Here is a 23,993-nt window from a genome sequence, read left to right as displayed (position 1 = left end):
TGAAATTTCTGTCACACTGAAAACATAGTGCAGATCTGAAATAATCAGATAAATAGAAAAACATGACACATGTAAACTTTTGAACTGGATTATTTCCTCAACCAGATTCGAAAATACCCTGCATATATGTATTGTATATCCTGCTTATGTTTATTTATGCCTAGGAAACATGCCTATTGAAGAATGCATCAGAATAAACAATCATTTATAATTGTTTGGCAATTTTTTGAAGCAGTATACCCCGCACTTTTCTGCAGCTTCCAGTGAAAAAGTTGAGGCATGAATGATAGACCTTCCTATAGTATGAGCTGCACAGTAAAATGTAAAACAGTCATCTGTGGCTTTATTAATACCTTCACCACACAAAATATAGCACTTCACCTGCATTTTTCCCGGGATCTGCTCTTTATTTCTGGTCTCCGTCGGATATGGATGCGCCGAAGTATTGGATAGCACATTTGAAATGTGTTCCAAAATGTGCAGCATGTTACCATGTGATGACAGTCTGAAATCTGTTCAGCTATTTCGAGTGAAGCTGTTTCCATGGCATCCTGGGCAGCATGCTAAGAATAAATATATACTATTCTATTATAGATAATACTGTAATGTGATATTTGTGGTAATGGAGTTATGGTTCCAACAGAGTGCATGTGGCCTTTGCCTGATGTTTTATGCTATTAATATTCCCCGAATTAAGTGAATTGCATGGTTTTATAACTTATAGACTTTAGCAGAGGGATAATATGATATGATGTTAAATGTGAGCTCAGATTGAATGAGGTTTTTAAGTTTACCAGAGTTCAACTTATTCATCCTAAGAGTCAAATTGTTTCAGACTCGGTGCTCCATGCCTGGAAAACTGCCAGGTTTGGGGGTTTTTTGGGCTCGTGGGTGAATATAATGAGCTTTTTAGAGCTATTTAGCTATTTCCAATTGCTTTAAAAGCCTGAAAAGAATCAAATGAAGATTTGGTGAAAGCCGTGAATTTTATTGGTCCCACTAGGAAGCAGCCTGACGCCCAGATCAGCAGAAGACTTCCTGGAGAGAATAATGTTACCTTCCCAGCATGTTATGACAAGGCACCTGAGAAGTCTGAGAACATCTTGAACAGAATTTGTGCAGGACTCAAAAGATGGCATAGAATCGTAATAAATATAATTGGATCTGCAGGGTTTCAAGTCTTGAAGGACATCAACAGTTTGCACCTACTGCATTAGCTCATGTTAGTTGTAATACAAATCTAATGGTTAATCACTGTAAACATTTCCAAGTCCAGTAAAATAAAAAAAAAACAGAGAATGGATTTTTATTTAAGACCCTTTTCATATGGAGAAATGTTCAACAGAAACAATATTTTATACAGAAGTTGATCTTAAAGTAATTGTGAATATTCACCAAGTCTCTGGGGTGAGAAATAAAGAGAAAGTGAGTCCATTGTGTAAACTTGTCTTTTCATCTTTCACTACTTGGCCTGTCTCTGCTTCCTCATGTGTGACGCGATGGAAGAGGAGATCTCGGCTGATTTCTTGTTCTGGCCATAATAGTCTACAAACTTTCCATCAGGACCGACCAGGTACATTATGATGGTATGATCGACCTGTGTTTAGACACATATTGAACAAAGAAATTCAGACACCTTGGAGAACTTTGATTCTTAAAAAATGTAAAACAATTACTGGGAAGAAACTGCATTATATCAAGGAATTAACAAATTAGTTGAATGAATATAAGCATAACAGGCAGATTTCATGGAAATGGAAATGTTTCACTTCACTATACAGGTAACATATCTTCAGCTTTAAAACGTTCACCCTCACACACTGTAATATTTGGTTCAACCCAAAACGTATAACCTGATTTATGTGATTTTGAAAGAAATGCACAAACTCACAATGTAGTCATTGTCTTCATCTTTTGGACCCTGACTGTAGTATACTCTGTAGGCTCTGGAAACTTGCTCGATTTGTGCCGTTGTTCCGGTCATGCCTATCAGCTTCGGCGAGAACTCTGTAGATACCAATAAAAGAAATGGCTTCCAGTGCATGCTATCATGCATTAAATATTCAGAAGGTGGACAAATCAGTAAAGTGAAAACAAGTAAGTACACAATATTGCCAAAAGTTTTGGGACACCCCTCCAAATCATTGAATTCAGGTGTTGTTTTTCAGGGGTTGGGCTTGGCCCCTTAGTTCCAGTGAAAGGAACTCTTAATGCTTCAGCATACGAAGACATTTTGGACAATTTCATGCTCCCAACTTTGTGGGAACAGTTTGGGGATGACCCCTTCCTGTTCCAACATGACTGGACACCAGTGCACAAAGCAAGGTCCATAAAGACATGGATGAGCGAGTTTGGTGTGGAGGAACTTGACTGTCCTGACCTCAACCTGATAGAACACATTTGGGATGAATTAGAGTGGAGAATTAGACTTCTCGTCCAACATCAGTGCCTGACCTCACAAATGGGCTTCTAGTGGAATGGTCAAAAATTCCCATAAACACACTCCTAAACCTTGTGGAAAGCCTTCCCAGAAGAGTTGAAGCTTTTAAGGGTGGGTCAACTCAGTATTAAATTCATTTGCATGTAAAGACAGACATCCCAAAACTTTTGGCTATATAGTGTATGTTGAAATGCTGACAAAATTAAGCAAAAGAAGATGAAGTCACTAGAAAACAGATTGAGAGAAATGAAGACGCTATCCAAACGAGCATAATATCTTTCCAGTGTTATTAAGTGTTATGACTGACTTGGGTGACTTTTTGCAGCGTCACTAAAACATGTTTGTCCTTAGTCTACATGAATGCACTCAGCTGGGAATACATTATTATATTAAGCTAGCTGCCATCTTTTAATCTAGTTAATAACTTAATTTCCAATGAAACAGAATATGGGACAGGGAAGTACTCTGGAGCTTTTACTTGGTATTGAATTCATGATTTGTCCACCTGTGAGAACCAAAAAGACAGTAGCTAAATGTTTACCTTTGACATAAGCTGCCAATGCCTCAGGTGTATCCCTTTCCGGATCGATTGTGATCAGAATTGGTGTTAAATCCGGGAGTGTCTTTATCCTGTCTGTATGAAAAAGCACCGATCACTCGCGACATCAAATAAATCAACATTTTCAAGTGGAATCAAGTTGTGTTTAAAAAAGACGTTACCAATTTCATCCACGGCTGCGATCATTTTCTCCAGTTCATCAGGACAGATATCTGGACAGTGTGTGAATCCAAAATAGATCAGCACCCACTGGCCGAGGTAGTCTTCACTTTTTGAGGGTTTGCCGTTGTGATCGATAAGAGAGAACGGACCTCCAAGGGCTGGTTTCCCTAAAGACTTTGTTCTCTCTTTCTCAAACTCTGTACCATCAAATAAATAAACACTTGCATTCTCTTCGGAAATTGTTGTTTTATGGTACTTCACAGATGAGATAAACAAAACAAAACAACTAATAACAGATTAAATACAAACAATACACATTTCCAGCAAGACTCCTCATATCTATCAACTTTTATTTTTAGACCTAGGCAAACAGATTTATTTTAGTAACAAAGAATGAAGAAGTGTAAAAGACTTACTTTCCTCTTTTTCTTTTTTAAAGTATTTCATGCCCAGGAGAAGAGTCCCACCCAAGGCAAACGTGATAGCGAGAGATTTCCATGTGACTGGCTATAAAAAAAACTGCAGATCAATATCTCACTACTTGTAATGCAACACTTTAACATAATGAAAAACCTAACATTCAGTTGGATAATAGGGGGGAAATAGTAGAATAAAAAATTATTTTACATATTATATTATAAGAGTAAACCCAGTAATCACTGATCAGGCATAACATTGTGAGCACTGACAGGTGAATACCACTGATTATCTCCTCATCATGGCACCTGTTAGTGGGTGGGATATATTAGGCAGCAAGTGAACATTTTGTCCTCAGAGTTGATGTGTTAGAAGCAGGAAAAATGGGCAAGTATAAGGATTTGAGCGAGTTTGACAAGGGTTCAAATTGTGATGGTTAAACGACTGGATCAGAGCATCTCCAAAACTGCAGCTCTTGTGGGGTGTTCCCGGTCTGCAGTGGTCAGTATCTATCAAAAGTGGTCCAAGAAAGGAAAAAGTAGTGAACCAGCGACAGGGTCATGGGTGGCCAAGGCTCACTGATGCACGTAGGGAGCGAAGGCTGGCCAAGACATCCGATCTGATCCAACAGACCAGCTACTGTTGCTCAAATTGCTGTAGAAGTTAATGCTGGTTCTGATAGAAAGGTGTCAGAATACCCAGTCACAGTGCATGATGGGTCAGGGCAGCTTTGGCAGCAAAAGGGGGACCAACACAATATTAGGCAGGTGGTCATAATGTTATGCCTGATCAGTGTAATGGTATCTGTGTAACAGCTACATTTGTAGCCTATGAAATTGCATTCTTTAATGAAAAATAAAAGGTTTGTGTTGGCAAACTGTTGTAAAATAAAACACAACGAATGAAATCATTTTGCTTAAGTAAAACACTTCAACCATATGTATAATAAAAAGTGATAACGAATAACGATAGAGAGCAGGTCAATAAACAACACTTAACACAAACATCTCTCTCTCTCTCTCTCTCTCTCTCTCTCATCTAACTATTGTTGGTATTCTTTTAATGGTTTATAACTTTGATTGCATGAATGCTTACACCAAACTTCTTCTCTGTAGACTGTTTCTTTCCAGATGAAGGAGGTGGAGGGACAGAAGACAGCGTCCTCACACTGACAAATACAGGACTTCTGCATGTGAAGGCTACATTCAGCTGCAGATTTCATAAGAAACACAAATCACCATATCAGCACATAATAACAACAACACAGCTTTTATCGGTAGAAATATGATGACCTACCGGAGTGCAAGTTGTTCTGTTTAACAGTTGTGTATATGTTGAGTAGCAGGAACTGCGGCTGGAATAAAACTTATGGAGAATAGATGGCCTGGACACAGAACACCTGAGTCCCAGTAAAACCAATGTGGCCATGACTTTCACTGCAGAATATAACCTGTTTAAGGTCTCTTTTTCCAAACGGTTAAGGCTTCGACTCACGCAGACAAGGCTTAAGAAACTAAACTTGAAATCAATGCCATTTTTTAATAAAAAACCTAAGCAGCACGTCAAACCAATACTGTACACAGTTTTGAGGTCAGCCCTGCTGCACGACAGGGAGCGAAACTAAAAGCGGATGTGAGATCACGTAGATGCTTTGGCGGAGTACCAACTCGCTTCATAATCCCTACATAGGTGCACTACACAGGGCACGAAAATTATACATCCCGCGGACTCCATAGTGCACTAGTGAGGAGAACAGGACGCTATTTGTTATGCAGCACCTCTAACGAGTCTCGAGCAGCGTCTATAATAACTTCATAGATACCTTTGTAGATACAACAGACGTATAAACAGCATAATTAAAAAAAAATATTAACACATTCAAGTGTAAAATAATTTGTGTTACGCGAAAAGAAAATTGCCTTAGCGATTTTATTTCTTGGGGTGACGTCATATGCGTGCGACACTCGCCCCAGTCGGAACACATGTACACTGCGCGAGGGAGAATGTGCTCAGTTGAAGTTGTAATGCTGTAAATAACTTCAGATCAATAAATTAATTAAAAAATACGCGTCCTCACAAAAGGTCTGGAAAGGTGTGGCCATGGCAGCCAACACTCTACGGTTTAAAACTAAGTAAGTTTTCATAGCTCCTGTGATGTAGATACATGTAGCTGTAGCTGTTTATCTGGCCATGTAGCTAGTGAAGATAGCAAAGCTCTTCACAAGCCACACGCTGGTCATGTTGCACTAAATTAACATTAACCTTTGTCTGCTTTTTAGTTATACAGTCTCCAGTAAAATCGAACCGTTCTACAAGGGAGGGAAAGTACAGGTAAATAAATGTACTAATATATCTGATAAAGCTTCGATTAAATAACTCCTAGAACTTTCTTGTAATATTGTTTTCCTCTTCTCACATAAAGATAAGCCACGATGAAACGCACCTCTTTTGCACCTCTGGGCCACGAGTCAACATTTTGCAGGTTTCCACTGGCAAAATTGTTCACAGTATTGAACAGGTAAGTGTGTACATGATTCTTATACAGGTTGCCAAATCATTTCCTAGAGAATCCCCTGTCATGCCTGTTTTAGTAATAGAGATGTCACTGATATTTACGATACAGGACCAGGGTTGGTAACATGTATAAGTCTGTTGATATGCATGACTACGTTATGGTTCATTATATTTTTTTTTATATACAGGATGATCAGGAGGACATCACCTCATTCTCTCTCAGCCCCAATGACGAGGTAATTGATAATCTTTTCTGTCATTCATATTCCGTTCTGTTAAACCATGTGTCTCAGGAGATCAGAGCTGAGATTGCTGTGCTATGAGATTGGGTGGTGGTAGCTCAAGTGGTTAAAGCTCTGGGTCATTAACCAGAAGATCAGGCTTCAAGCCCCAGCACTGCCAAGCTCCCACTGTTGGGCCCTTGAGCAAGGCCCCCAACCCACCCTGTTCCAGGAGCACTGCATCATGGCTGACCCTGCACTCTGACCCCGCACTCTGACCCCAACCCCCAAGGATGGGATATGCAAAGAAAGTGTTTTACAGTGCAGTAATGTATATGTGACAAATAAAAGCAACTTACTTTATTGCAGATGCTGGTTACTGCCAGCAGGGCCCTGCTGCTGAAGCAGTGGGACTGGAAACAAGAGAAGTGCACCCGATCATGGAGGGCGATTCACAACATGCCTGTGGCCAGCATGACGTTTGACTGCACTTCTACTCTTTTAGCAACTGGTAGGATGTAGTTTACTGCCTGTATGATATCTATAGTTATGCAGTATGGAAGATATACATTGTCTCAGTAAAGGGAAATATAAACCTCCTATGTATTTTATAGGGGGTTGTGATGGCACTATAAAGCTGTGGGATGTAGTCAAACAGTACTGCACACACAATCTAAAAGGCTCCTCCGGTGTTGTTCAGTAAGTAATGAATGACAAAATAGGTGCACTGAGCAGCATGTAATAACATATTTGCTAAGAATTCTACTATACCAAAATATAGCTGAGTCCTTTCAAAAATATTATTACTCTTTGTTTAGTTTGGTGCAGTTCCATCCAGACATCAGTCTGCTGCAGCTCTTCTCTTCTTCTATGGAGTGTGGAATCCGTATTTGGGACTTGAGCACCAGCAAGTGCATCTGCATTCTGGAGAGCCACTTCAGCACAGTCACATCACTGGCCTTTTCACCTGACGGCTACACGATGATCAGGTACACTGAAGGGAATGTTAACAATTTAAGGTCGAGTGAAATTTCCAGCATGTTTTACTGAACTGGGAGAAAAAGTAATGGAAAATTCTGGCGCTTTCATATGTCATATTTTTACCCTTAGCTGCCAGAGTGTCACCGTTTCTAGTTTGAATGAATTATGGAATAATATTTTTAAACACTTTTGTGACCAATCAGGTCACTAGTTTGGAAAACGCAAGGAAACCAGTTCTAGAGTAGAGAGCTGCTTAACGGTTTGTCTTGCTAGTGAGTGGATATTATTTGTGAATTTATCACTAACTGAGAAGATCTCCTTGCCAGTATTGTGTTATCTAAAATGTTGGCTGTAATTGTGAGAGACACTGGTGTGATGTGATGTCCCTCTTTCACCATGGCTGCATTATCCTTGGTAATAAAAAATCTAATCTAGAAAGCTCACTAGGGGAGTTAGTGGGGGGAAACCTAATTGTTGTTACAGATGACATTAATACACATTTAATAACTTTATCTTCTGGCAATAATAAATGCTGATGGTCATAAATATATCATTAAAGGCATGGACTATTTTTGTTGTCTCACAATAGATTTATTTATATGATGATGAATTTTTCTTTTGTCACCGTGTGTGATTTCAGCTCTGGGCGAGACAAAATCTGCACAGTGTGGGACCTGAAAGAGAGGAAAGTAAAGAGAACCGTTCCTGTGTATGAGGTATGAAATCTGTATATTGTATTCTGTACACATTTTTGTGCTGTATTTTGCTTGGAGAGGTGTAGATGAAGTGGAAATGGGAGTGTGTCATTTGTGTGTGTGTGTGTGTTTTCTGTTTTAAGGCTGTAGAAGGAGTCGTCATTCTCCCAGAAAATGAGGATTACTCTAAGCTTGGTGTGAAAAATAAAGAGCTACACTTTGTCACTGCAGGCAGTAAAGGTAGAAAACTCTCTTCTTCTAGAAAATTCTGACTCGCATTACTGTTTAGTGATTCTTTTGCTGGCTTATAGAAAATATTTGACTAGAACGTATGGTACATATATATGCTCTTTATAGAGTGATTGTTAGCTGCAATTAGGGCTTCATATAATTTCTTTACTCAGCCATTTTTAGTAATCACTTTGTCGCTATCTAGACATACAGTTATTGGCTCTCTTGTTTAAGGTTTTCTCAAATGTGGTCAAGTTCCTGTGCGATTTTATCTGCTACATGTGACGGAACTAATTGTCTCCTCATGTTGTCTAGGTGTGCTGAGGGTGTGGGAGTCGAGTTCGGCACGGTGTTTGTTCACACAGACACTCCCAAGCGGTGCAGCGTCCCAGACGGCTCAGGAAGACGGAGATCCTCTTAGTTTGCTCTACTGCCTATTCCTGCCTCTTTGCAACCGCCTGGCTACAGTCACTGCTGAGCACAACATCCTGTTCTACCAGCTGCCCTCTCTCACTGTGCAGCACCAGGTGAGAAACACTCACATATCACATCATAGACTACGCATCACACTACAGCACCTACAAAATGACTTATGCTTTTATTGTCTTTTCTGAAGTTTGTGGGCTATAATGATGACATCCTGGATGTGAGGTTCCTGGGAAAAGATGACAGTCACATATTAGTGGCCACAAACAGCTCACAGCTCAAGGTGTTTGAGCTTGCCACCAACAGCTGCCAGATTCTCTATGGACACACAGGTCGGTATCAGCCAGCAGGTGGCACTTAAGCACAGGTTTCTTTCGAATCACAGAAATCCCGTGATCAGGACAGTTGTATACAGTATGTTTAATATGTGAATGCCAAAGTGCAGCCAGTGTTCACTGTAGATTCATGCATAAAGTACAGCAAAGCTGTGTGTAGTTCTAATCAAATTCTAATAATTTATCTATTTATTATTTTTGTAGACACTGTTCTGTCACTGGATGTGTTCAGAAAGCGTTGCATGTTTGCAAGCTGTGCCAAGGTGAGGCGATTTATTTATTTATTTATTTTTATTCAGTTTATCCCGAGTGATGAAATCACATACACAATTACAATAACAGAGATGTATTGGAAGTTCCTGTAGAGAAGCTTTTTAAGACCCCTCTTTTAAAGGTCTGTGTCTGTGTGTTTGTTTGTGCATCTCTCTGTATGTTTGTGTGTGTGTGTGTGTGTGTCTGTCTGTCTGTCTCTGTCTGTCTGTCTGTCTGTCTGTCTGTGTGTGTGTGTGTGTGTGTATTTGTACAGGATAATTCAGTGCGGGTGTGGAAGATGGACCCTGAGACTGGTCACGTACAGTGTGTGGCTCAGGGTCACGGTCACTCCAACGCTGTGGGCTCCATTTCCTGCTCCAGGTCACAAATGAAAGCTTCTTTCAATCATTTTAATACACAAGAGGATTTCTAACATGCAAGAAAAGCCAAAGTATAAATATATGAAGAAGTCTAGCTGTTAAAGTTCTGAGCTTAGACACAAGCAACGGAATAATTAAAACAATGTTTTAACTAATTCTGTTTTTTCTGTTTATTTAACCAGACTCTTTACTAAAGCATGTTTCTGATGTTATTTTAAGGGTTTCTAAGTATTACAAACAAAGCAATACACTCGTAACACAGACAATACAGTGTTGATTGACGCGTTGCTTCACATTCAAAGCTCATGATGGTCTTTTAAAACAGAAAAAAGGAGATAAAAATCTACAGTCATAAACGAAAAGATCTGTTGTTTTTGGCATATGCTCATCTTACCTTAATTCCTTAAGGCCCGTTGGTTCCTCATTATACAGTAATTACTCATGCAATTACATACCTCAGCTGTTAGTCTCACTGTAGTTACTATAAAAATCTTATCGTTTCCAATAAGATCAATTCCTGTTCTACTGGGCTGCAAACGCTTTCCTCCAAACAGTTTAAGTACTTTATGATAAGATGATAACTTTTTTTTTTTTAAAGCAGCCTTGAAGTAGCATTTCCTGCTCACTGTGCACACGTGTGTGTGTGTGTGTGTGTGTGTAGGTTAAAGAAGGCCTTCCTGGTTTCTGGAAGTCAGGACTGCACTATTAAAATATGGGATCTGCCTGATATTCTTCCTGGTCCAGGCGACGAGCCAGCTCAGCTTACTGCTCGGATCACTGAGAAGGCCCATGATAAAGTGAGTCATTGTCTTAGTTATGACTCAGTGTGAGTTCCAATAGAATGGGTTTGAGGGCCATTCGAGTTTTTATTTCAGGGTGGAAAGAAATGGCTTTTTGGTGAGAAGGAAATACTCTCAGGTGTCATGCAGCCCAGCGTGTCTGAAAATGAAAATGAATGCTTTGTTCACGTTTCAGAATGCTTGACCTTAAATGGCACAAGTGTATTATTGCAGCAGAGTTTATTTAATTTCGGACGCTTGTTTGTTAAAAGAGACCTGAGAGAAGGAGCGTTTAGCTTTAAGAAACCTAAAAAATGTTAACAGGCAAGCTAATAATATGATCAGTGTCTGATTTCAGCAGTAAAGCACATACTATAGATTAAAGAAGTCATTTCTGAATAAGGATTAAACCACTAAGGAGTACTGTTGAAGGAAAATAATAATGGATGGATTGTGAGATTTGGCTTAAGGCCACGTACAGATAATGTTACTGCTCCAAAGACCATTTTCCTATAACGGCACGTCATGATTTTTTTTTGCCATCTTTACATTTGTTACTCAAACTATAATGAGTCATTGTAGTTTTTTTCTATTTATAGATGAATGAAAGATATTAGTTTCTGTTTCACCTTGTATTATATTACTGATATATACAGTAATACTTTCACTTTCTCTTGAAGACATAATATAGCAGCTTGTTACTATGAAAGTGCCAGGTCCTCAGAATTTCCTGTAAAAAAAAAAAAAAAAAAAGGCATTATTACCGTAATACTTCAAAAAAAAAAAAAAAAAACCTAGAAATTTCTGCATTGTTTAAATCTCCCAGGTTTAGATTTACAACTAACAAGAATGCATGTTGCTGTGAAAGCCCTAGTTATTGCAGAAACAATAAGGTATTCAAATGAGCCCATCATGCAGCCGACTGTCGGAGCAGCCGTTTTAACAATTGAATCTCTGCAGTAAACATTGGTATAAAATCCTAGAAAACAACATGGACTTTTGTCTATTTTCCTCTTGCCTTTTCTGCATCTTAAGAGGCTTAAAACCACCGAGAAGGATTTACAAGCTGACATTTTTTTTCCGTGACACGAAACTGTGAGAGAAGTCATTACTGAAACCAGTTATGCTCTATATTTATCCAATCATAGTTTTTGATACCTGAAGAGGAATGTACAGAGTGAAATATCAGATTATGAATCCCGGTGAATAATTGTTAACCTCAGGTGAAAAAAAAATGAACAGTGTGAAACAGGAAAGAAGATAACCTGGAATTCCTTTTGTAAGAAACATGCTTTTAGGTCCATGAGAAGAGGAATAGTCTGTATGATTTCTCTTAGGTTACGTAGTTCTGAAGTAATTTGACACAATAGTAGTAGTTTATAATCTCAGATGTGGATTAGGTTAAGGCTCAGAGTAGCAGAATTTAACTCTAAGTCTGATAAGCTAAATATGTTTATGAACACACAAGTGAAGTAGTTTCTTCAGTAAACATTGGTATAAAACCTTTTATAGGCTTGTTTAGGGCTTTTATGTGATTGATCTCGTATTCGTTCCTTATTTGTCTATGTACATAACTTATTTTTTGATATCTGATATTCCTCCCAGCTTTTTCTTACTTTGCATCACTCTTGTTCTTTTTAGGATATAAACAGCGTGGTCGTCTCACCCAACGATAAGCTGCTAGCTTCGGGTTCTCAGGACCGCACAACCAAACTGTGGTCTCTGACTGACATGAGCCTACTCGGGGTGTTCAGAGGTCATCGCAGAGGCATCTGGTGTGTGCAGTTTTCCCCTGTGGACCAAGTGCTGGCCAGTGCCTCCGCCGATGGCACAATCAAGCTCTGGGGTCTTCATGACTTTAGTTGCCTCAAGGTATTTCTCATGGAATAAGCACGTGTAGGCAGCGGTTTTGCGGTTTGGGGGGGGCGTTTTGGTTCGGAAAGCATGCCTGTAGTTGTAATTGTGCGTCACATAGTCATGTGGAGGTTTAATTTTCTTCTGCTCTAATTTTATTTTTTGCAGACGTTTGAAGGACACGATGCCTCTGTGCTGAAGATAATATTTGTCAGCCGAGGCACTCAGATAGTTTCTGGGTAAGTTCCTGCCTCTATTATCTATTCTTGGAAAACACACCCAGACACACACAAGACACTAGAAAAATCCTGGGCAGATAACTGAAAGGTTATCTCTGTCTTATCTCATTTCCCTGACATCACCATCAGATTCTTATCATGTCTCATTATCATAATAAATTCCTCAAACATTTCCTTTTTTTTTTCCTTCTTCTCTTCCCCTTTTTTTTATGTTTTTTTTTTTCTTTCCTCTGATTCTGTACACTCACCAGCCGCATTATTAGGAACACCTATACCCCTGTACATTCACACAATTATTATCCAATAGGCCGGTTGTGTGGCAGCAGCGCAGTATGGTGCTATTATTTGGATATTGGTCTTGAAAAAGTATGCTTTAGTAGCATTTTAGATCAAGATTAGAATATAGGGAAAATCAAATATATGTAACATTGGTACCATTTTGATTTCCGAACAAGCTGATTTATCCAATTTTGATGAACTGGGACAATAAGCTTACAATAAGCTCACTGTACGGTTTTCTTTTTTGTTGTTATTGTTTTATTTGTTTGTTTTGGGGTTTTTTTGCACTATTCTGAATCCCAGAAGATCAGTAGTTTCTGAAATACTCCTATCAGCCTATCTGGATTCAAAAACCATGCTACAGTCACAGAGGTCAGCACTCTGATGTTTGTTGTGAACATTATTTGATGCTGTTGCTATATAACAGCACGATTTTCTGCATTGCTTCCACCACATGACTGGCTGATTGGATTGTTCCTATTAAAGTGGCCAGTGGGTTGTATATGAAAAATACAGGCATTTTTGTTTTTTATTCTGCATGCACTGAAAAAAAAGAGGTTTGTAATATTTTTTGTCATTCTCTCTTACCTGTAGTGGTTCTGATGGTCTTGTGAAGCTCTGGACCATTAAGACCAATGAGTGCGTGAAGACGTTTGATGCACACCAGGACAAAGTATGGGCTCTGCACGGCAACAGCAGCGATGACCTGATAGTGACCGGATCTGCTGACTCCAATATCACAGTGTGGAAGGTCTGATCATCCAGAGCTTTTCAATAACACGGTGTTAAAAGTGAGGTGTTGCTATGGTAACATTTAAAGATGGGTAAAAGACAAAGACGTACAACAACAAAGGAACTGGATTACTGACTAACTAATGAAAAAAGTGATGTTTCATCTCATCATGGCTAATTAACTAGTAGTAACAGCGTGAAACAATACTGTGTTAGGATGTTGCAGCTAGATATGGGGTGATGTGGTAGCTTAGTGGTTAAGGTGTTGGAATACTGATCAGAAGGATGTGAGTTTGATTCCCAGGTCCCCCAAGCTGCCACTCCTGGGTCCTTGAGCAAGGCTCTTAACCCTCAGTTGCTTAGTCCATATAATATGAGATCAATTTTAAGTCGCTTTGGATAGGGGCGTCTTCGATAAAGAAGAAAGTAGAAGCAGTGTGAAACATGAATGAAGATGACCTGGAATTCCTTTTACCCAGAATTATTTTCAAGTAAGAAACATGCTTTTAGGTCCATGAGAGGAGGATTAGTCTGTATGATTTCTCTGTAGGTTATGTAGTTCAAAGGGAATTTTAGACAATAGTATTAGATCATAATCTCCGAGGTGGATTAGGTTAACAAGGCTCACAGTAATTAACATCATTTAGCTATAAAGGTCTGATCAGCTAAATATGTGTATGAACCCAGACAAGTTATGCAATTTCCCTGTCTTTGCTTCTCCTTCCAGGACGTCACAGAAGAGGAGCTGGCAGAGGAGCAGGCAAAGCAAGAAGATCAGATTCTGAAGTAAGATTCCTCTTATGGTCTTAACTGCGCTCATGTTACAGTCAGAACAATGTAATAGGGTGTATCCTTAGAATGAAACTATAGCTAAGAGTATGTTGCTATCCATGCAGGAGTATTCAGATACTCAGTGTTAGAGCAGTTTTGCAAGCAGGTCAGCGTTCGCCTGGAGTTACATTACATGCTGCAATCCGAGTCGTCGGGAATTGAGGGGAATGGAGTGTGAGTGAACTCTTAAGTTCTTTGCCAGTCGTCTAATCAGCAAAAATCTGAGTCAAACGAACAACCTAGCTGATCTGGGATATAAAAGAACCTTTCTGTGTCCCAGTTCGCTTTCTGTCCGAAACGAATAGTGTCCAAGATCTGAATTACTGTGCCCCAGATCGTACTATTCTGAAATGAGTATCCTGAAGGTTCCATTGTATCAGACAGTCTACTATTCCTGATAGATTTTGTGACGGTTTGCTTAACTGCATTTTAAACACATTTTAGAGAAGCGTAAATAAAACATGTAAAAATAAACGAAGAGAATGATAATGATATTGTATATTATACGGTATATAAGGATTAATTAATAAAAAGTTGAAATGGTTTGTAACTAGGCCGCAACATTTGACAAGTCCCTGTCCTTGCATACTCTTGCCACACACTCGGAAAGTATTTAGTTTTACTTTCTAAAATGAGTACGTGCTAATAGAAGTAGGTGAACTGACATGCAGTGTATGTTTTTTTTTAGATATGCTTTCCCACCAGTGCTTTAGAGGAGTTGTGTAGTTTCGTACAGGTTGTAGAGTAGCATTCCCTCGAGCAGACATGTTGTTTTTGGTGCCTGTGATAATCAGCATTGTTTGACTCTTCATTTCAGGCAGCAGGAGTTGTCCAATCTGCTTCATGAGAAGAACTTTTTGAAAGCTCTGGGTATAGCCATCTCACTGGACCAACCTCACACTGTGCTCCGAGTCATCAAAGGTACAGTCTTCAGCCCTTGCAGACTTAGGGGTTTTTTGGATTGTACATGTTTTTCTTTTCAATTAAGTCACCTGCCAGTTTCCACACAGCAGCCAGCTCTCCCAGGTCTTATAAACTACAAACCAGGGAAATTCCAGGCTGTCATTTGCTTCCTTCCTGACACACGAATCTGTTCAAAGTGATGTCTATCACAGGACAGCATTATTATTACTCCTATACAACCCTATTAGCAAACTCATAAATACTCGGGATTGGATTGTGTTTCAGTTATTGACAGAGAGTGCTCCATTATTCCCACACAAACACAATATGACTGCCTCCTGTATATATCAACAATATACTGAGAAAGAATCCAATCCAGGTACAATTCCAAACTAAAATAGTGGTGCTTAAAAAGTGCTTGATCAATCAATAAATACGAAATCTTTAAAATACTTCCAAAGTCGAACTTCCAAACCCTCCAAATATGGCAGACGGCAGCAGCTCCTCCCCTTCTCCTGCTATTCACTCAATCACAGACACAGCTCCTGTAACTCCTGTATCTGGAGAACACTGATGTTATGGTTAAGATGAAGAAATCCTGGGAAATGCTCATTTAATCCAGCACGGCTTTAAAAGGAGGCATTTAACAATTGGCTTTGACCAAATGTGCATGATTCCCGTTGTAAAATTTCTCTTTTTTTAGTATTTAATAAGAAGAATTAAAGATTATGTTCGAAGGATGTCTCTTGAATAGTTCTTTAAAGAATGTAAAGTCCTGGAATTTCATTCATTACGAAGCATCTGTATGAACCCTGTCACTTACCAGGGTGGTAACAAGATTGTATCCCAAACACATCCATCTTCACTGTTCACCTCGTTGTGTACTATCAGAGGAAGTACTCAGAGTAGGTACTATAGTAAGGCATGTCTTGCCTAGTGGACAGACTTTAAGGAGATACGATACAAAGAAGATTTTTGGCTGAGCTGCCATGTCTGCATGTGTACGTGGTGTCAAAAAGTGTGAGATAGAGTTCACTTATAGAAAGTGCGTAATAATACTGCACTACTTTTTGTTTCACTGACATTTTGGGGAAGGGTTCTCAGACCAGTTGAACAGGTTTAACAGCTCTTGTCTCATGCTTTTCCAATCAGAGAATCTGAGCTTCATGAATGGAAAATGAAATTTGTTTTAAGTTGTGTGATATAAAAGCGTATTTCACCTGCCCCAGGTTTTTTTCTTTTCTTTTCTCTTAGATATTTTGCATTCCTCATTATGAGAGATACGGTCAGAATGTACATCTACGTTCACAAAATGCATAAGAAGCATAACAGAAATGTTTCTAAATTCTATCAAGTAAATATTTTAGTTTAAAATTTAGTTAAGAGCGCCACCAAGGCACAGTAACTCTAATAAGCTCTCTTTACAGCTGTAATGCGCAGAAAAGCATCTCGGACAGCAGAACACGGCAAACTTTGAGGCACGATGGTATAAATCGAGCACAAATTTTAAATGGAGCAAATAATCGCGAACAAATTACACATGGAGATTCCGTACAGGAGTGGACCACAGTGTGGTTTTCTGCTGTTGTTTCTGTGCTCGATTAAACCTATTACAAATACGGTTTGACGGAAGGCTTATTTATTTGATCCTGATTAATTCATAGATCTCAATTCATAGGTTTCTATCAGTCATGTTCAGGAATTCTAAAAGCAATTCTAAGCAATTTTAATGATGCTGGATATAGTTCGACTTGACGCCGAAATTAAGTAAGTAAAAGAAGAGACAAATCATTTAAAAAATGGTAATTATAGAAATATTAGTTTCATTTGAAACTCTGTCTGCAGTCATCTGTGAGAAGAAATGAGAAAAGTGTGTATTGTCATTTCCAGGAAACCGTTGATGGACTTACAAAAAATGTGGGCGTGATCTAGGGGATAAGTATCAAATAAAAGATTTGTTGAATAATGAATTCATAATATAATAATTTGTTTTCTTAAATAATTTCATACATTTACATGTCTGCATTTGGCAGACACCGTTATCCAGAGTGACTTATTGAAGTGTTTTAGAAATTAATGTATTGATCATCAGGTCATGGGCTAAGAACAGAAACATTATAATACAGAATTAATATTTACATTTTTTGTTAGTAAATATTAACTATTCATTTTACTCATAATATTTGTTAAAACAAGTGGTATCTAATTCGAACACACTCAATATCCATCCATGATTTGCTAGAGGTTAATAAACTATTAATATTTGAACAAGACCACACAAAGGTCACTCGAGTAAACCAGGCGGTCATGGAGTACAGCGGTCTTTCCCTGGTTAAACACGCGCAGGTTGTTTCAGTGAGGATGTTAATATGTCCATTGTTGGTCAATTATGAATTCTTGGAGGACAACCTTCATGAAAACCAGACATGACTGAAATGTAAACACAGTATACACGTGTATTTGACTTCACGTTGCAGCTGAACGTCATTAAAAGCTTTGTCTTTGACTTTTACTTGACTAAACATAGAAAGAATAAAAGAACAGCAAATGGCATTTCAGAGCTCATTGTCAAACTAGGTGTCATTTGTTGCACTGGTTGATCCCTGGCTTTGTCACTGGCTTGTAACTTTCCAGTGAGGATGTCAACAACAAGTAATGAAGGGAAAATCCCTGCGCTGGCTGAAGGTGAACACACCTCTCATTCGGAAACTCCAGAGTGACGGCTTGGAATTCAGCCAACACCTTTGTTGCAGTTCTAGCTCTCCGATTTATCACAGGTTTATGCTAGAAAATTACTGCTGGCTTTTCAGTTAACTTTTTGATCTATTTCTCTCTAATGATTAATGATGCTACATTGTTCATGCCTTATACAGTTCCCTTATTTCCTCTTGCCATCATGACATCATGAGGTTAAAGGCTTGACTGTCTAATTTTGCCAATGATCTCTTTGTTGGCAGAAATCCAGCAAGAGGAGGAGGCTGGACAGCATCTGGAGAAAACAATCCTTAGGCTACGGCAGGACCAGAAGGGTGAGCTAACCCCACCAATCACTGTGTTTCAGTATATGACGTCATTACCATTAACAATCAGTAAAAAAGAATGGTTATTATTATTATTATTATTATTGAATTAATGTAATTACATTATTGTTATATTTTCATGATGAGGCACAGTAAAATTGTCTTACCATTGTCTCTTCTATTCCCGTAAAATCATTGATAAATGTCATCTTCCTGGTTAAGGGAGGCGAGTAATTGTGGTTAGCAAATAAGAGTTGATTATGTGACAAGGAGTAAAATTCCTATTAGGGGAAAAATCTATTTATTTTTTTCCTTCTGTTCACACTTGACACTTTTATTGTTCAGATTTAAAGGAAATGATCATCGTGTGCTTATATGTTCAGAGTCTCTGCTGCGATACTGTGCGGTGTGGAACACGAATGCACGGAGCTGTCTGAGCGCCCAGGCGGTGTTACAGGTCCTGCTGACTCACCTGAGCCCGGATGAGCTCCTGCAGTACCAGGGAGCACGCAGTCACCTAGAGGGCCTTATCCCTTACACTGGTTAGTAAGCTTTGTGGCATGCCTGTAAATGTTTAATTATATTAATTATCTTTTCACAGTGACACACACAAATACACCCTCATTAAGTAAGATGTCAGATTCTAGTTGTCTTTCACATGGCATATCAACCCCTGTATACTCCACACTATACACTTTGTTCTTGATGAACAAGCACTGATTTTAAAAATCCATTAATTATTTTCCTAAAGTTTGTTGCTTCCTGGTTTGCATCCTTGTCTTGTTTGGTGTAATGGTGCTTACATTTTAGTATATAGAGCGGTACAAAGATTCCATGCTTTTTTTTACCGCATGTTAATATTTCACAATATCACAGACAACATCCTGCTCTACACACTACACAAATGACAGCATTTGAGACCATTACTGTAATATCTGCGTTTGTATATAATATACTGAAACATTATAATCTCAAAACAGATGTGCTGATTATCTTTAGTAGTTGAAGCATAAATATTCTTATTGTTATATATAAATGTATTGACTTCAAGTGCATATTACATAAGGAGTAAAATACTCAGGTGATGCTGTTATAGAAAATCTGTGAATAGCAAGGGGTTAGTTTGTTATTGTGTACTCTCTATATGCCAGAAATAGCCATTCCTGTACAAGCTTCCTTTGTGTGTGTGTGTGTGTGTGTGTGTTTTTGTGTGTTGCAAAAAAACAAAACAAAAAAACACCACACCAAAAACAGCTTTACAAGTTTCGCTGAAACTGGAGTCTACTTCAGTAAATGTTAAATAACCATCTCCTTCGAAAATCCGTCACTAAAGTAACTTAGTATCTGTTATACTTTATCTTCATTAAACATGTTTTAGAAAACATTTATTTCTATGAAACACTTTAGAACTATTAGCACGGTTGAGAATGAATGTATAATCCTTTGAGATTTCAGACAGGCATTAACGATAGTACAGTTTATAACAGCAGATGAAGTGATTGTGTAGTCTGAATTTAGACACCAGGGGAAAACAATTGCTCCTGTTCCCCAAATTAGATTCTGGTAAAGCACTACAGTAAGGCATAATGATGTAGATGATACAGTAATGTGATGAAATATAAAGTGTTGTAATTTATGGTAATCATTTGCAGACTGTTTCAGCAGGTTTAATCTTTGATGATGAGACAGTCACGGTTTTGCCTTTGCAGAGAGACACATGCAGAGGATCGGCCGTCTGCTGCAGGCCTCCATGTTCTTGGATTACATGTGGCAGAAGATGCGAGTGACGGGAAGCAAAGACAGGTGAGCAGAGCAGAGCATGAATTTAGCTGCATTTTCCAGAGAGAGAAGGAGATGCAGACACACAAAAAGTGATCTGATTTAGAGAGATGGACAGATAGTGATCTGGTCGAGTGAGAACAAAGAGAGAGAGATATAAACAGACAGGATGGTCATATTGACAGAGTGGTCTGATTGAGCGTGAGAAAGAGACAGAAAAAAGTGATCTCCGAGAGAAGAAAGAGAGAGAGATCAAGAGAAGAAAGAGAGAGAGCAAGTACACATGACTGCTTCTTTTGCTCTTACTGTTTTCTACCCAGACAAAACATACGCATTCTAAACCTTCTGCATTCCACACTAGCACGAAAGGTCACACTGACATGCAAACCCTATTGTGCTCATTATCATGCACATGATCAGTTACACCAAGAAACCAGTTCATCTCCGTGCTTCTCCGTTGTTTTAATTTAACTAACGAATCACTATATTAAAGGTTTCTACATATGTTCTATGAGCTTCTATGGTTTTGCTTGTTTGGCACCATCGTGATTTGTTAGTCAGGGTTTTTGATAAAGATGTTACTCCTTGTTTTGTGTTCACATTGACATAAGTGTTGATTTTATAGCTGAAAGATATATTTAATTTGGGGTATGCCATTCTCTGCAATTGATCCCAAATGCAGCTGCATGACTTGTTTTCAACCTGCCCAAGTTCTCACACACCACCCCACTGCTCCGCTCCCTCCACTGGCTACAAAGCCACAAAAGGACTAGCTCCCTCTTTCCACAAAGCTCTTATTACTCCTCGCACTGCTCGACTGGTCCCACCATCTCTCAGGGTAAGACGTAGGTAATACGTCAGACTCTTCTGTTCTGGCATCGAGGTGTGGAGTGAACTTCCCCTAGACCCGAACGGCGGGTGAAGACCTACAACTAGCTCTTATTTTCCCTGTTTGTTTTAGGCATTTAAAAAGAAATTGTGCTTTATTTCCACCCAAAACGGTTTTTAGGCTGATGATATCCTGAGTCCTAGTGAACCAGTGTTGATGTATTCATTGATGGAGACTTCAAAGCACTTTTGTACAGAAATGTAAATTTAATGTACAAGTTCTTCGCAAATTCCCAGCAATATAAAAGGTTCACAAGATTGAAGATCCACTGCCAGTATTGTTTAGATGATTTTATGATTGCAGTGCTATTAGTGATATTAAATTTATATAGATTTTCTGACCCCTTTATTAAGAACTTGATATTCATGCGATTATCCAGTCAGCCAGTCATGGGGCAGTAGTTTATTATATTGGCATCAAAATATGCTGGATTGAGGGTGTGATTTTAGTGACTGTGGCATGGTTGGTAACACCAAATGGACTGGTTTGGGTCTGATCTCCTGGGATTTTACGTGGAACAGCATGTAGTTTACACAGAACTTTGTGAAAAGCAAAAAAAAAAAGACATACTTTAAGCAGCTGAATTGCCTGGCGGAAACTACTTTAGGTTGACAAGAATGCAAGGATAACTCAGATAACCATTCTATGGAGAAAGTGTCTTAGAATGCACAAAAGAGTTAGAGAATGCTAGTTAAAGATTGTAAAAAGACAGTGTTTCAGTCTTCAGCTGTCAAGTTTAAGTGAGCATGTGCTCATATTTTTCTCTAAGTTATACCTTATGGGATATGAAAAATGTATATTTTAGTCCCACAACTTTCAGTCACCCAGGTTACTTACATCCATGAATACTACACAAGTCAGAGGTTCTTCAGAACACGAGGAAAAAGGTGGATTCTACAGTGCTATTTTCATTTTCAGTGATATTGTGTTATTGACCGTACATTAGAATTTTAAATTTAATTACTCTAATCTGATTACCGTTTCTTCAGTGGTGAACTACAGGGAGAAGAGATGGACACCAGTCCTCAGGAGGTATTCACAGTAGACAGGCAGGCTGGGCAGCAGAAACCGAGACCGCAGGAGAACGCTGACGATAGTGAAGACATGGGGGATTCAGACAGCGGTGAAGAAAACTCTGAAAACAGCGACAATGACAGTGTCAGTGCCTTGAAAGGAGGCAGCAACAAAGAAAAGGGGGTGAATGGAGTCAAAAACAGCGGTCATGTATCCAGTGATGAGAGCTCAGACGACGATGATGATGTGGACATTTCCGCTGTTGCTACTGCCAAGGCTGCAGTGGCTACTTCCTGTATTCTGACCAACGCAAGCTGATCACCGTGCTATAATAATATCTCGCTTTCTGAGTATAGTACTAAATGGTGTGGCCATGTTGAACGAGAGCAAGCAGAAACCAGGTCTCTCAGTCAAAGCTGCATTTCATTTAATTGTATGTACTTCTATAAAGGATATGCTTTGTCTTTTTATATCATCTTCCCAAAAGACAAAAATATCTTGTGCTCTTTGTTATAGTTGTTGAGAATTTTAAATAAATTTACATGTTTAAGAAAGTCTTTTTCTTGTTACATAAGATAAAAGGTTGCAAGTAAGAGCCGCTGTGTGCCTTTGTAAAGAAAATTCACCTTGTGTCTCGATCTTTAAATCATTTCTGTCACGCCTCTTCACAAAGAGGATAAGTGGCATAGCAAGTCCTGTTGTAAAGACAGAAGAGAAATCATACAGCAGACCAGCAAAACATTGTCAGTGTCCAAAAGTTAATGGATCTGACCAGTAAGTTACTCTTATTGTCTATCACAGTGTATTAAAGTTTGAATTAAATGATGACTTTCAGATATAACTAAAGGGTATTTTTCAGGATGTAAATATTTAAGGGACTGTTGATTGGATATTTGGATGCTCAGCTGTTCCATGTCCAGCTGTGTTATTCCCTCAATACTTGCACTTTATAAGTACACAAAGAAAATGTCTGCATTATTTAGCTGTGAATATGAAGTCTTAAGAGCTTTCGCTGCCTCTGAAGCAAGCTACAATTAGGGTGAAAAATCAAAAATGAACCATCTGAGTTTGACAAGAAACATCGAAAAAAAAATCTGTCCAGTTCTGGAACATCATCCTGTACACAGATGAGACAATGATCAGCTTGTATCAGAATGATAGGTAGAGAAGATAATAGAGAAGGGATTGAATTGCTCATTGTGTAAGCTGCTAAAACAGCTGGTTCCCTTGTATTTGTTGATGATGTAATTGCATAGTGTATAGGACTATATTACTACATGCTTACATTGAGCCACATCCTTCAAAACCTTTAGGACAGTCTTTCATAGCGTAGATGACCTGAAACATACATCGAAAGCACCTAAGACCTTTTTTCTGCAATGGCAAAGATAGTCACTTGACTTGAATCTAACTAAGTATGAATTTCACTTGCTGAAGGCCAAACACCGTAAGGCCAAACAGGAAGTGAAGACAGCTGCAGTAAACGTCTGAAGAAGCATAATTAGTGTAGAAACCCAGCATCTAGTGATGTCTGTGGGTTCCAGACTTCAGGCAGTCATTAACTGCAAAAGATTTGCCACCAGGTAATATAAAAGATAATTTAATTTGTTTGCTACTTTGTCCAATTAGGTTCACTAATCACTCATGCAATTTGAATGCAAATACTCCAAGTAAAGCTGTTTTTTTTTATGCATCTTAATCTAGACAGCATTATAGACTGCCATTATGTTTGCCGGTTTCAATTTTAAACACATTTCCATGTTTTGGTGGAATATAAACTAACCAGGCATAACATTATGACCACTGACAGGTGAAGTGAATAACACTGATTATCTCCTCATCATGGCACCTGTTAGTGGGTGGGATATATTAGGCAGCAAGTCAACATTTTGTCCTCAAAGTTGATGTGTTAGAAGCAGGAAAAATGGGCAAGTGTAAGGATTTGAAGGAGTTTGATGAAGGGCCAAATGGTGATGGCTAGACCACAGTATCAGAGCATCTCCAAAACTGCAGCTCTTGTGGGGTGTTCCCGGTCTGCAGTGGACAGTATCTATTAATAGT

General features: G+C 38.8%; 2 protein-coding genes across 2 annotated transcripts; one reads left to right on the top strand and one right to left on the bottom strand.

The window, feature by feature from the left end:
• Positions 1-968: 968 nt before the first annotated feature.
• LOC131365218 (protein SCO1 homolog, mitochondrial) lies at positions 969-5,180 on the bottom strand. Its single transcript, XM_058408903.1, has 7 exons — positions 4,875-5,180; positions 4,674-4,787; positions 3,578-3,668; positions 3,161-3,358; positions 2,982-3,074; positions 1,892-2,007; positions 969-1,597 (listed from the first exon to the last, which is right to left on the bottom strand). The coding sequence occupies exons 1-7, from the start codon at positions 5,004-5,006 to the stop codon at positions 1,463-1,465; spliced, it is 879 nt and encodes a 292-aa protein (XP_058264886.1). The 5' UTR covers positions 5,007-5,180; the 3' UTR covers positions 969-1,462.
• Positions 5,181-5,281: 101 nt separating this feature from the next.
• tbl3 (transducin beta like 3) lies at positions 5,282-22,486 on the top strand. Its single transcript, XM_058408838.1, has 23 exons — positions 5,282-5,710; positions 5,858-5,909; positions 6,001-6,096; positions 6,281-6,328; positions 6,683-6,824; positions 6,928-7,012; positions 7,132-7,302; positions 7,935-8,010; positions 8,133-8,229; positions 8,536-8,747; positions 8,837-8,978; positions 9,186-9,244; positions 9,508-9,614; positions 10,275-10,410; positions 12,034-12,264; positions 12,415-12,485; positions 13,359-13,515; positions 14,224-14,282; positions 15,145-15,248; positions 18,188-18,259; positions 18,634-18,792; positions 19,960-20,053; positions 21,908-22,486. Exons 1-23 carry the CDS (start codon positions 5,679-5,681, stop codon positions 22,248-22,250), a joined length of 2,745 nt encoding a protein of 914 aa, XP_058264821.1. The 5' UTR covers positions 5,282-5,678; the 3' UTR covers positions 22,251-22,486.
• The last annotated feature ends 1,507 nt before the right edge of the window (positions 22,487-23,993 follow it).

Source organism: Hemibagrus wyckioides, linkage group LG02 (genome assembly GCF_019097595.1).
Source record: "Hemibagrus wyckioides isolate EC202008001 linkage group LG02, SWU_Hwy_1.0, whole genome shotgun sequence".
Taxonomy (NCBI): domain Eukaryota; kingdom Metazoa; phylum Chordata; class Actinopteri; order Siluriformes; family Bagridae; genus Hemibagrus; species Hemibagrus wyckioides.
This window is presented reverse-complemented; position numbering and strand designations above follow the sequence as displayed.

What these genes read in the sequence shown, in the direction of transcription:
- LOC131365218 (XM_058408903.1), bottom strand. Translation starts at nt 5,006, where the DNA reads ATGGCCACATTGGTTTTACTGGGACTCAGGTGTTCTGTGTCCAGGCCA. An exon ending in ACAGAACAACTTGCACTCCG is followed by an intron (nt 4,788 to 4,874) that starts GTAGGTCATCAT and finishes TGAAATCTGCAG; the next exon opens with CTGAATGTAGCCTTCACATG. An exon ending in ATGAAGACAATGACTACATT is followed by an intron (nt 1,598 to 1,891) that starts GTGAGTTTGTGC and finishes GTCTAAACACAG; the next exon opens with GTCGATCATACCATCATAAT.
- tbl3 (XM_058408838.1), top strand. Translation starts at nt 5,679, where the DNA reads ATGGCAGCCAACACTCTACGGTTTAAAACTAA. An exon ending in ACTCTACGGTTTAAAACTAA is followed by an intron (nt 5,711 to 5,857) that starts GTAAGTTTTCAT and finishes TCTGCTTTTTAG; the next exon opens with TTATACAGTCTCCAGTAAAA. An exon ending in TGTCACTGCAGGCAGTAAAG is followed by an intron (nt 8,230 to 8,535) that starts GTAGAAAACTCT and finishes CATGTTGTCTAG; the next exon opens with GTGTGCTGAGGGTGTGGGAG.